The sequence below is a fragment of the Taeniopygia guttata genome, chromosome 7, assembly GCF_048771995.1.
Source record: "Taeniopygia guttata chromosome 7, bTaeGut7.mat, whole genome shotgun sequence".
Lineage (NCBI taxonomy): Eukaryota > Metazoa > Chordata > Aves > Passeriformes > Estrildidae > Taeniopygia > Taeniopygia guttata.
Window position 1 is genome coordinate 18,376,148 of NC_133032.1, and position 14,215 is coordinate 18,390,362.

The window sequence follows — 14,215 nt, forward strand, 5'->3', positions numbered from 1 at the left end:
AAAGAAGGCACACGCTAACTTGGATTGTATTCCCAAGACGAATGCAGTAGGAGCAAGCCTTGTATTATTATTAATGCCAAGTCTCTCTTTTGTGTCTTTTTTTGGACAAAAATAATCTTCCTGGATCTGGAAGGGAGAGCAGACCAAACATATCTCACACCTGCACTTATTCTGTTCTCAGCCAGAGCAAAGCGGGCTGGGATGTGTGGAGACTCCAGTGCTGTGGCCACATTCCAGCCCTGCACATGGAATCGCTCATTCTGTTTATTACCAGGAGTGTGGGCAAGGAAATGAACTTGGCTTAAAAATGCCGGATCCCATCTCACAGCCAGTCGCATCCCTGTGCTGACTGCTGAAAGGGTTCTGAAATGACGCTGGGAGAGCCGCGGTCAGGGCACCTGTCGGCGGGGCCGGGCCGGCGGCTGCTGTGGCTGCCGCAGCGGCACAGGCCCGTCCCCGCGGGCCCCGCAGCAAACCCGGCCTCGGAGCTCCACCTAGGGGTGTCTCTGCCGGGGCCCCGCAGCCTCTGGCACAAATCGCTGTAATTCACACCCAGCGGCGCTGCCCGCCTTGGCCTGTATCATCTGAGTAAAATGCTTTTCCTTTTTCTAAGACTGGGGAAAAAAAAAGGTCAAGTTTATAAAACCATAAAACTACTAACACCCTAGCATTACCACCGAATTTCCTCAGACATCATCAGCAAGCGCCCGCTGAAACAATGCTCATTCTGTGCAGCTGAGCAGCCTCATGCCCAGAGGAAGAGGTGACCATTCTCTCGTTGGATGCCTTCCTTTCCTTTGTTTCATGGTGCATGGTACAGCTTCTCTAGGCCTCCATCAATACTCACAGAAACACACCCACCCTGCTGGGACTGACCAAGCACTAGAATGACATCTTCACCTCCTAGGGCAAATCAGAGTCTTTTATTTTCTTGTCCAACATGCAAAGTTCTGGCATCCGGGACCCCTGAGTTTTTTGTTGGTACATTTACAAGAATGAACTAGCCAAACGTGGGTTATTTCACACAGTGAGGTTGCTGTGGGGTAGAGAGAGAGAGCAGTATACTTGTTCTAGTATGTTAGCAGTGGTACTTTCAGCAGAATTTACTTGACATTTCAGCAGAATTTACTTGAAGCTGAAAGGACCTACAGGTACTCCTGGAGATACATGCTAATAAAACCCCTAAGTTTTAACAATGTCTAGTGGAGACTCAAGATTCACTTAGATCACTATGCTGGAAGATAATTTTCAAATATTTTGAGGCAGTACCTTCTCAAACTATTTAGATGAAGCTGGATAAAGAGATAATAAATATCAACATAATAAATACTTTGGGGTTCTAATCCTTGGTTTTGTACTTCCCAATTAGGAGTTTAAAATAAATGTCAAATCAAAGAGTTCCAAAAGAAAAACATTTCCTAAGATCAAGATCTGTAATAACAAGAGCATTGCAAAACTGCCATCTGTTTTCAGTCACTTTAATGTGCCTATGATATCATTGTCACTAAAACACTGTAAGATTTTGCCAAATATGTGCTGCCTTAAGTTGAATAAATTCTGTCTGCTTTGCTATTGGAAATGAGTAGCATAATAACCAGAAAAGAAATTGAATGCTGGAAAACGTTTAGACGGGTTAGGCAGTGTGGCAGTAAAAGCTCTTAGGGGGCTGTGTAGCTGGGTACTCACAGTTAACATGGCAAACATCAGCTGGCAGACGTTGAAAGCGTGCCTCCAGTTGTGATACAAGACCATTCGGTAGTTCTTCCGCACCGTCAAGAGCCACCTACACAGCGTCTGAAATGCAAAGTACCATTTGTAGCAGGGCTACTAAATGTGTACAAATGGACAGAGCAGTGCCAAGACAAAAGCAGCAGATATTTGCAGCGCAGATGGCTACCTCATAGTCAATTTTAAATTTCTGAACCATTCCAAGTTCCATGAACATCCGCAGGGCTGCAGTAATCATGGCATCCACATCGAGCGAGAAGTCATCAAAATGGATATCGTCAATGCCAAGCTCTGACACCAGAGGGATGTTTGCTGCCTGAAAATGCCAAAGGGAAATTTCTCATTCAAAACTTCCGTCCTTTTTCCTTCATTTCACTCTTACAAGAAATAAACTGTACATCAGGTCTGATCGGCCAATACATCCCCTGCTTGATTCAAATGCTGAGCAGTAAAAGTCTTCATCTGAGAAACACAAACACGTCAAGCTAACAGAGTGTGGAAACAGTGGGAAGGAGAGGAACCTGGCATGAGCAGGAAATATGTTCACCATCTCAACTGGAGCACTGATACAGCATTTAGACTGAAAGCTGACCACTTTACAGCCACTGCAGTAACACAATATATTCCAATGCAAATTATAGTTCTATAATGCAAGAAACATCTGGATAGCCAGAAGCTGGGAATTTTAATTGCTACCATTTAGAAATGCAAAGTAAATATACTGCTCTGCAGAATTTCTTCATCCAAATGCCTTCACAATCATAAGCATACAAGTACCCTTTGCTTTACAGTGTTCACTACACACACATAGAACCAGAAGAAGAGGAATGCTAGACAGAAGTACTCTCCAAAGTATCATAAAAGAATTTTCAACATGCTGATTTTATAGTAAACAACAGCAAAAGCCTTACATTTTGCTTTGACTGTATAACCAGGTCTTCTGTTTGTAAGAGAGGAATGAGCTGCTCTTGTGCACACAAAGATAGGAATGTGTGCCAGACTGGCTGATGTATTCAGTTGAGCACAGAGGTGTGCTGTGGCTTGCTCAGTAGCAGCACCTGCATGAGCCAGGAAGAGGTGCTGATAAACCTCCCAGGCTTCTTTCACCTTCTTTACACCGCTTCAGACCTGCTGCTTTTCTCTCTAGAGAGGGCAGGTGCAGGGGGTGCATTCGCTGAAGGAGCATCTGTCCGTCTCCCACAGCGAGAGGGTGATGGGTCAGAAGCCTCTCCAAGGGGCTGGATCCAGCCCACAGGTCATGAGCTGGGCAATGCTGAATTAGTTAAAATCCACAGCTGGTGTGGAACATCCAGCTACACACTTGCATAAAATACCAATTAGTTAATGCAACTGTAATGTAAGTTCACCTTGACCGTTACAGGTATTATGGTTATACTTTATGGTTTCCCTTTGAGAACTTGTGTTTTGAAACACTGCACTCTAACTACAAATTACTGACATGTAAAAATCATCTTTCAGCTGAAGATAAAGTGCCACCTCAATAAATTACTTTATGCAGATATTAAGCTGCTTTAGCAGCATCTTCTCCTGTAGGAGAAGATGGTATAAACTTGTCATAAAATAGTATTAACATTGCAGTTTTAACTTACTTGCTAGGTAGAAGAAGAGTGTTTTTGGTTCGGTACCCAATAAAGCACACCAGTACCTCAGAAAGTCATGGCACTGTGCCAGGGAGTTAAACTATTACAGGAAATACAGCAAACCCATCAAGTCAAGTGTCATCCCAGGACACAGCTTAAGAACCTCTGGAGCATGAGATGCAAGCTCTGTTAACTGCACACTCAGTTGTCTGCTAACATACTTATCCAGGCTGAATCAATACAGCATCTCTTTTTGAGTAATCACTGAAATATTTGGAATACTTCTAGATGATCCCAACAGGAGTTACACTTTAACACCTTTAAGATCTGAAAACCTATGTCTATACTTCCAAGATAAAGAAAGAAAATGTGGTTAGGTGTGAAGCAGGAATGCTGGCCCAGAAACTGTGCTCTCCAGACCTTCATTAAGTAACAAAAATTGTGACTTTTTTATCATTCAGTTATTCTTCAAACACTTGGAGGATCCTGGAGACGCACATTAATATTAAGTCTATGAACACATTCACTGGATAGAAATAAGACTCTCAATATAACCATTTTTTGGGGAAGAAACACATTTGTACATCATACTCCTTAGCTCCTTAGTGAAAAGGTTAAATAACAAGCTGAAAGAGAAGCACTTGATTGTGAGTATATCTTCTTGAAATTGTTTATCAAATAATCTTTACAAACCTACTGCTGCATTTCCATTAACTTTGAAGTGAGATCTAATAAAGATTTTTCAGAATTTTTGGCCTCTTAAAGAAAACCAGATCTTTTCCTTGCTATTTTTTCTGGAAACCAACACTTTTATCAGCCTGTTGCAATTCAACGTAGAACACTTGAAGCAGTTGCTCAACTAAAATTGTTTTTCCATTTGTCAAACAGTGGAGAAACAACAATATATTCCAAATCTATTACAAATTGAACAATAGGATATTAACAAAGCAAGTCAAAAACAATTTCTTCCCATGTCAGTCTGAAACTTTTACATATTTATGAGGTTTTACATTCCTAAATTTAACAGGAGTGCCATAATCCAAAATAACTGCTGAATTAATAGCCAGGAGATAACATTTGTATAAAAGAACCATTTGCTTTACAACAGTAATAAAGGAAACAACAGAATTATGAGTGCAGTGCCTAATTTGAATAATGTTAAAAAAATGATATGTTGTGGGGCTGCAGCAGTATTCTGGCTGCACCTGGCATTGACTATCCTCAGCTTCTTAGGCTAGAAATGCAAAAGTCCAGGGTTTAGAGGAGAACATTCATTAAAACTTCATATTTTAAAATTACAGAGATATAAAAAAAATTAATAATGCAGAATACTAAAACATATCCCTCCCTGAAATTTTGCAGTGCTGCAGGAAAATTTCAGTGGATTTCTTAAAATAAACAGCAATAACAACACTCTCTTTCAGGAAAACAACGAAGATGAAAGTACCATGACAGCAAATGGAAGGGAGAGGCAATTAAATTTCAAGTTACAGTGAAATTATTTTTTAAAGCACCCCAGTGATTTAGAATCCCTTAAATGATATGGATTTTTGAACCTTTTGAAGTTCAATTTCCCCTTTCTTAAAACAATTAAGAACATTTTACTCTGGAATCTTTTTACCCTGTGAATCAAGCAATTTCAATGGTCTTTGTATCCTTGAGGAAATTTCACATGACACAGGAGGCACATCTGGTAAGTTAAAGCCAGATGTGCCTCCTCTGGTCACATTTCCATATGTCCAGTACTAACCCAAAAATTTGTCTTGAAGGTAATCAGGAACACAAATTCGGCTGAACACATGGAAGGCAACTGGTCTTGCCAAATAAAATACAAACTCAGAAGTTGCCAGACTAGGAAAATATCATCAGTCATAGGTAGTTTGAAAAAAAAGGAGCATAAGGATAAGATCTGTGATTATTCCATAGTCAGGCCTGCATGGAATACAGGAAGGAGAAAACAACGAATACAGGAAGGAGGAAAAACACCTTTGTACTCAATTCAGATTGGAGACAAGATTCTCCTTTCCTCATTGCTCTTTGCTACCACAGAAATTGTCACAGCCTGCTCATTACCTGTGAACAGGTGAGAGACAAGGAACTGGTTGAGCCTTTGTTTCCATCGGCCATCACAAAAGGCCATATGTCATTAATGACCCTCTTACTGCAAAACACATGGAACATCAAAGTGGCTTTCACCACACAGTCACAATTCTGGCCAGTATAAAAGACAGCCCATGGGAACAGAAAAATAACATTTTTGATTCAGTATTACTAAGCCTTTGAGCTCCTGTGGATGAATAAAGCCTAAGAAGGAAAATGCTTGCTAAATGATTTTGCATTAACTCATCTAATAGCATATTCTTCACAATCTTATGTATCCATATTTGATAATGTCATAAAATCAGATGTAAAGAAACTGGTGAGTTCTTCCCAAAGCATTCTTCCTTTGTAAAATGTGCACTACCATGGTAGCAGTCCAGCTAAACACAGAAAACACTGACATCCTACTTTGCCATGTCTTCTGAAATTTTCTCTACTGCAGTTTTAGTACCTGTGTGGATAAGACATCAGGGCATATTATGCAAGGAAAGTATTTTGAAACATACTGATAAGTATATTAGTATGGCTTTGTTTAAGAAAAAGGTACATTCTGCCATTTGATATACTCAGCTTCCTTCCTATACAGTACCAGAACTATTCTGTAGCAGCACTTCCACGTACTGAATGTAGTCCACTTTTTGCATAGCCTTATTTACAGTGGCTTGTGGAATGGTCAGCAAGGTTCCTCATCAGAAAATACTGCCTGACTGATGGAAAGAAGCAACAAGGAACTTGATTATATTTAACACATGAAAGGATTTCCCATGAAATATATATTCCAATTTAGCAAAATAATGGCAAAATAATATGGTGTACGTCTTAAATCCCAGAGGCACTATTAGAGTCCAGAGTCCACATACTATCAGAATAGCAGGTGAGATCTGACCTCATGTACACTCTGGAGTGAAGCTGGCACTCCAGACAACATGACACACACAAGAAATAAAATTGCCTTTTCAAGTATCTCTTCATCTCAAATATCTCTCAGAAGATTAGGATCTGAATAACCTTAAAGGATGATCATCAAAAGCTGAAGAGAAAGTATCAAAGTGAAGAATATTTAAATGTGATGCCTTCATTATCTCTCACATAATCTTCTATGATTCCATGAAGCCATTTTGAAGACATAATTTTCTGATGGCAAAGATTTTTATTTGTGAAAGGTTCTTTTCATATATAAAGGCCTCTAAAATACTTGCTTATATTTATAGCTGCAGGCAGGCATCTTTTAAAATATATCTTTATAGTCAGTTATTAACAGCAGTGGACAGATTTTGTACTTCTTCATAGCCGTGGAAGACCAAAGCCTGTTATATTCCAGTCTGACACATTTACTCTCTCTAAAAGAGAAAGAATCAAATGTTGCAGCTCCAGCATGTTTAATGCCCAGAGCAAACTGGCTTTTAAAGGCCTCCATCTGTTACTGGAGACTGGGGATAGCAACTCTTTGCCCTTCACAATGCTGAGTTGGAACCTCTTTTCAAACGACCAACTGAAGCAGAGGCAGGACAGTGGCATTAAAAGGGAATTTTACAAAATTTACAGTAAAGAGGAGTGGGTATGGAAATGACTGATGTGTATTTTCCTCTTGATTTTTATTCTAATAATTTTTTAACATTATTATCACAAGAGCATTGCTCTGCCTTCAACACTGAAATAAATCACCCAAAAACACAGCCTTGTTTAGTTTGGAGAGAGCTTTTGAGATCAACCAGTCCTATGCCCCTGCCCCAAGGGAACCTCATGCTGCCACATAAACACACTTTGCAGCTGTCAGCTCTACCAGACTCCTTCGATGTTCCAGTCTCTGAGAATGTCTTCATCTAACAGTTGTTGGATGAAAGGCATGGTGGAACAGGATTTGTGTACTTTATACCTCCTCAGATTAACCCTACAGACAAACAGAGGGTTGCAGTTGTGGGATCAAAAGCCCAAACTCTGCCCCAAGTCTCACAGTAGGTGTCTGAGCCCTTTCCTGGAAAAGGTCATTCCTTGATTTAGTCGAAGTTTTACATCTGTAAACCAAGAATGATGCAGTACATGCATCCAACTTCAAAATCTACAGCTGAAGCATGCAGAAGCAAGCATGTATGTAGTGCAACCGCTCCACCTTCAAATGGCAAATCAACAGCTTAACGTGTATTTTAGACATGAAATGTACAAAAAGGAAAGTTGCATTTAGACTTGTTTCAAAACGTTGTGTTTAACCATTTACCAAATACAGCTACTGCTTAGTATGATGCTGATATTTCTTTTAATTAAAAGAGAAGCTTCACAGCATTAAGAAAGCTATTTTGTCTGCTTCTATCAGAACAAGTAAAGTAGCCATTAAGCAATATATCACTATCAAATAAAGCATTTAGGATTTTTTTTTAATTATCATGCAGTATGGATTTAGGACAAAAATATGGTATTGACTTTCTGCTTTGGGGATAAAACTGTATGTGCCTGAGGAAAGGATTTGTCTTCTTACAATTTTCATTTTAAAAAGGGCAAGGGAAGGTAAGTCATTACAGTCTTACACATACTATTTCCAAAGCTAGCCCCAGAATTATAACTAAAAAGCAGAAAGCATTTTGAATATTTCTAATCAGTCAATCAAACCTATCTGAATATACTGCTTTCTGAAATTGGGACCCATCAAAAAGAAATAATACATTTCAGAGATAAAAATGACATATAAAATTTTGTTACAAACTATACTAGGCACAAAACCCATTATATTATGTTACTAAAAATCAATCCTTGATGCTAGAGTTGTTTCCTAGTACACAGAAACAAAATATACGGTAGCCTATAAAAGGAACAAGAAATTTTGATTTTAAAAGAACAGAGGCATAAAATAAAAAAAATTAATGGTCTAGGCATCTATTATTCTTAAGGCCAAAGTCCATAACCACAGCAGCCTAGGACTGGAGTTTTACAGGGCATGCACATTGGACACAATGATCTCCCAAGGCGCACTGGGGAGTGTTCACGTCCTTTTGGCTGATGGTGATTAGGAAAGAACCAGTGTGTCACATACTGCAGGCTAGCAACTGTCGAGTTTTTATGACCATCAGTGCAGATGAGAAGTTTGTACAAAAGGGTCTATTCAGTCTGTTTCAGAATTTCAAACAAACACAAGCAGCAAACCTAGGGCAACTATTTCTCTATACTACAAAAGTGTCAGGCTGCCATTTCCCACAAAGCTTTACTTGGTTTTGGTGGCAAAAAGTCAGCTTTGTTGCTCCCATGAAGAGCAGAATGGGTAATGTGGACTGGCCCTCCCCCTCACCCCTGTAAATTTGGGAGGGTGAGGGAAGTGGGATACAACGTAGCCTTTTCCTACCCAGAAAGTGGAGGAAAAAGCTCCTTCCTTGAAGACTCAGAAGAGGAAAAACATGATAAAGGGTGGAATGAGCAGAGACAGGTTTCTTCTCATGGTGGACATGATGTGAAGGTATAGGGGGAACTCACACATTTGGTGAAAAGAGCCCAAACTGTGCCCTGCAACTCTCAGCTGGGCACACAGTGGAAGAGAGCATGTGAAAAAAGTGGAGGGATTGCCAAGATCAGACACTGACAAAAAAACCCAAAGCCAGAACCTCAGAAATCCCACCAGAGCCCCAATGTGCACTGGTATCACACTATTTTTGTGATCCCAGCACACTCTCAGTGCACCAAAGCCAACATGCAGGACCACCAGTCGTGTGTCACCGGGGCCATGGTGGTGCTGCAGGGACACAATGGCACTGGATGGGATTTCCTGGGAGCCACTGAAATTTTCATTCTGAGCAGCTGTGACAAATCAGGCTGGCAGTGCAGTGACTGGTGGGGGAAATTATGCAAATGTGTGAGTGGGTTACTGCTCCACTGGGGAGCAAGTCCTATTTCAGACCTGCTGGAGTGACAGCTACAGCAGAATAGTGTCAGCTGAACAATAAACAATATTGACAACACCTTCAACCTTACAACGTACCTTTACAGGAATCCTACAGAGAACATTTCTGTTCTTCTCCTTAAAGTATGGTTTTGTCTTTTTCTCCTTACTTTTTGTCAAGTTCTGATAGCAGGTTTAAAAGGAATCCAGCCATCCTATCCTGAACCCATAAATCACTCCCTAGGAGTACTCAGGACTGCCCAAAAGAGCTTTCTCCCCAAACCAGAGAATTACAGCTTCATAAGCCAAGGCTTATCCCATGTGAGGCTTCTGCAGGGCAGGCTGAACTGAGCCCAGCTCATCTCCCCAGAGCAGAATGTATATCCTCCACTGCCCCCTTCATCCACAAAGCCCCCCAGCAGAGAAAGCCTAAGCACCTAAGCACCCAGGTGCCTAAGCACCCTGCACTGCAGCATGGCCTCTGGTTCACACACAACTCACAGCCTCAGCACCACAAGCTTTTTGACAAAACCCAAAATGTGCAGATCCCATTCTTTCAACAAGAAACCAAATAATAGGCACTTAAATCTTATATTTATTTAGCTCCTTATTTACAACCCACATACTACTAGCTTTATAATTTTTCTCTAAACAAAGGTTGCTTTCATATATCACTATTTGAGGGAACAGGCTGCAATACTGACATAAACACTTGTTTCTTGATATTCATGTTTTGAATACATGTATATATTATGCTGCTTATAGCTTTTCCTTACCACTCCTCACAGCAACAGGTTTCCTTCGGGGAAGGTAGAGGTAGCACAAGCTTAACAGTAGAGTTTATGAAGGCCATAAATAGAAATGGATTTTTTTTACTATTTTTGGGGTACTGTTTTTGTGTGCCCCAAGCTTGTTGCAGGCACAGAACACACACAGCTGTGTGGCAGCAGAGAAAGAAGGGGTAGGCGAGTTAGGTAGGCTGTTGTACGCACAGGCAGGTTATGATGGGGGTGTGTGTGCTATAGTCTATTTCTCATACATGGAAAATGTTTGCAGTTTAAATTTGAAAGACTAAACCCACAGAACTACTGACACAATTTCTCTTAGAGGCTGTTATTTACTCTGCCAGGGGTTTTACTCTGCCAGGGGTTTTGCCCAGACTAAACCAATAGTAGACACCACCCGGAGCAGCCAATGAAACAGTGCAATAAATAACCTATACAGGATTGCAATTACAAATATTTTTGTACTTAATATAGTCTAGATAATGTTTTTCGTGGATGACCCAGGCCCTTATCTCCCAAACTGATCTAAAAAACAAGTGTGCATCCAGGGAATTATTTTCTTTCAAATAATCCCACAGCCTAAGTTAATACTGCATAGAAGCATGGTCACTTACATGCTCATGTGTGGGAACAGCCTTTTCAGCACAGCCTCATTCTCACCAGCTGATGGAGGAATGAAAAAAAAAAAAATTTCAGGATATAACATGGCTGAACCTGTGAGGATATTTCTCTCCAGTCTCTCAGTGACACGTGCAAGAAAGACACGCTGCCTTGTGCTGGGAACATACTCTACCCCATGCACACACACAAGCATTATGATGCTGTGAAATTGCACTGGCATTACATTTTTTCAGGATTTTACAGCTGAACAGAAATGCTGCTTGGCGACCAGCCTTAAAGTGGAGCAAGGATGGCACCCAGTGGCCAAACAGATTCATCTCAGAAAAACGTCTCCCATTCTTCACTTGGGAGAGTTTTACTTATAAAAAGGTTCTAGCTCTAGTATCAATGCATTGGAAATGTCAAAAGCTTTTAGAGGACACTGCCTTCTTCCTTTGGGGAAGATTTAGGCTTCTTGCTGTAAAATATTTAAAAAAAAAAAAAAAAAAAAAAAAAAGCCAGTAGAAATATTGCCATTAATAATTTGAAATCAACACAAGCATGCATTTATGACAAACTGCTTGCAGCTGGAACACTGCATAAGGGCAAAAATAAATAAAGAAAAATATTTTTTCCATTTGTAGGGTATATGCTAAGAAAAAAGCAATTTCTGTTTTTTAATTCAGTACAACAAGGTTTTCAATTTTAAAATTAACTTTGATAATAGTAATAATTTAATTTGAAAATTAACATTGATAATATCAATGCCAACTAGAAAGTTTACATCTAAATAAATTTCGGTGCTTGCTGGGGCTACAGAAGAAATCAAGGACAGATAAATAAGGAATAATTTAAAATGTGAAATATTATGCCATTTTTTATAGATTTCCTTGAAAATTTATTTCTTTCATGAGATAAAATAAACATTACAATGGTCTTTCTGAGAATGTAGTGAGTGAGCTCAGAAGAGTGAGCTGTCACATACAGGGCCAGCCCAAGGGATGTCTTATTAGCTGTGTGGGGAATAATTTGCTCCTCATTGGTGGCAAAAGAACCATGATAAAGTCACAGTGAAGAACTCCTAAATTACCATCTTTCACTGAAGTACCTCAGATTTTTAAATTATGCTGGCCCACTTCCAGTGCATGAGTCTTCACTAGATAAATTTTTCTTCCTGTTTGAAAATCTTTCCAAATAGAAATTCCTAAGTCTGTCACTGACTGAAGTAGACTACTTTATTATTTGACAAGTGTTAATATTTTCCTTTTTTAATCATCCATCAGATACCCCTGTGGCTTGCATGGCAGTTTAAATGTATTCCATGCCTTATCATTTCTGCATGGTTGCTGGCTAAGTAGTGTAGCAATTCTGAATTCTGTTTATTCCTTGATGTTTTCCATCTGACAAGGGATTCTGATGGAGCATGATGACCGATCAGATTGAAGGACAGACAACAGGTCTGTTGGGTAATAAATCATCTTCATTTGGGAGCAATGTTCCAACAATAGGTTTTTCTAACTTGTTTTTCTAAGCATTATCAAGACCTGGATCAACTGGGGTTTTGCATATGGAAACAGATGCAAGAAACACAAGATTTCCCATGGGAATGACAAAAATCCTGTATCTGAGAGCAGCATAGTAGCAGCATGCTTTTTTTAGTGTGGACAAATTAATAATCCTAAGTGTTTTATTACTTCTCTGCTGAAAATGTCTGTTGTTTAAGTATCACTGTATTACTGTGCGTAATTACTAAGAAACTGAAAAACAGCCACTATTAAAGGCAGTAAGTCAGTAATATTTTTCAACTACTTGGAATGTTTTTATTTTAGCACTGTAAATATTAGCGTATAACAGAAATAATTAGGTTGATCTAGATGAACTGAAATCTATTTCATCTTTAGAGAAGAAGGCTTTTTAAAGCAACTACTACAAAGACTGTTTTGATCATGCACAATTTTAATTTTCTGTTATTTTAATTGATTAAAGTTTATTACTTTTCAAGGTATTTAATGAGGAGATTTAAGCTTTGGTCTAACTATGAAGTAGCTGATCTTGGAAATAGTAATTTATTATTTAATATTTCTAGTTACTGTGTGTCTTTACTCTGCAGTTAGAATATAAATGTTGACTTTTCACTTCTTTTTTAAATCATAGCCCTTAAGATTCCTTCTTTTTAACCTATAGTGTAAATATATCCAAAGATTATTCTGCATAGCATTAACATGCTGGAATAAATATATTTTGCTTTTGAATATTAAGAAAATTCCACAGAAGATCTTTATTGATTTCTGCAATGCCCTTGCCCTGAAGCAATCCAGACCAGAATCTATTCCTTGCTGAAAGAAGCCTATCCCTTTTCAAATTCATTTAATGACTTGTGCTAAACTCATAAATTAACAGAAAAAGTTGTCTGGGCATGGATATATGATTAAATTGTGGGCTTTATCTAGCTTCCAGGCTTCTTTCTTAACTTGGCCTTAACTCTCCTAAATCATATACAGTTTTTATTCAAGAGAAAGATTTCTTTTAAAACAGGATTTACTTACCTCCTACACAAGAAAAGAAACTAGTTTTGTGCAGGCTTATCATATAAATGCAATACAGTTGCATCACACAAATTTGCTGCAGTCCTAAAGTAGAATTGTTGAAACCTTTCACAGGTGTTTTAATATTTCTGTGCCCTCTGTGCAAATGGGAAACCAAACCATGAAGCAGTGCCCTGCCCTGCTCAGGTGATTTGACAACACAGGGACCAGGAACTTGCCCAGTTAGACTGCAAATATTCAGAGGGCAGATCCATCCTCACAACCACTGCAGCCTCCCCTGAAGCCCTCCCGAGCCAGCAGGCAGGGCTGGCTGCACCAAAGGGCAGCTCAGGGCTTGAGCCTCACCAGGCTAAAGTACTCCTTGTGAACCTTCCCTCCACAACATCCCGGAAAGTTCATATTCCATTTGCCCTGGAGGGAAGGTAGTATTTTACTCTGGGAGCTCTATGTTTTCACCTGAAATAATAAATATAGCCATTTTAGAAATTTTACAAGAGGAATCCCCTGTGACCTTTTGCAGCAGTTTAATCTCATCTTGATTACCTATGAAGCCAATAAACTCAAATGCTGAAATTTTAATAAAACTGAATGTTTAAGTTTCTGAAACCAAATTCAGAATTCCCACTAGCTTTTTCAATTACTATTCCTTGAGTTAGGGTAGGCACTGTAGTATGGCATCAGTCTAGCAGGACAGCTCCAGAATAACTCCTGAAAGGTGCCTCTCATGCAGAATTCATCTGACTATCTTTATTTCTGATAAAACACCTCATGAAAGAAAATAAGCAAAAACCCTCAGAGAATATTATTTGAACTGAAAAAAAACATACCCCCCTGGTGTACTCCTTTCTGCTTTGGTGAGCTGCATATTGGAGTTCCCTGACCCAGAGAACACCAGTCTCAATTTGCCTTTTCCTTCTGCCAATTCCTCATTTTAACTCTTTTAACTCTATCTACACTGATAGGTCATGTAGTTTAACTGCAAGTTTGCTGAAA

General features: G+C 39.3%; 1 protein-coding gene and 1 long non-coding RNA gene across 3 annotated transcripts in view; one reads left to right on the top strand and one right to left on the bottom strand.

Moving 5' to 3' along the window:
- The window catches only part of LOC115495979 (uncharacterized), a 114,187-nt gene that overhangs the window by 39,470 nt on the left and 60,502 nt on the right, over positions 1-14,215 (top strand). The gene's annotated exons all lie outside the window — the stretch shown is intronic.
- The window catches only part of PDE11A (phosphodiesterase 11A), a 111,294-nt gene that overhangs the window by 35,143 nt on the left and 61,936 nt on the right, over positions 1-14,215 (bottom strand). For both annotated transcript variants that reach the window (XM_072932296.1, XM_072932297.1), the window contains 2 exons: positions 1,898-2,044; positions 1,687-1,794 (listed from right to left, as the gene is read on the bottom strand). In XM_072932296.1, the coding sequence (XP_072788397.1) occupies positions 1,687-1,794; positions 1,898-2,044 (255 nt within the window). The remainder of the gene's footprint in view (positions 1-1,686; positions 1,795-1,897; positions 2,045-14,215) is intronic.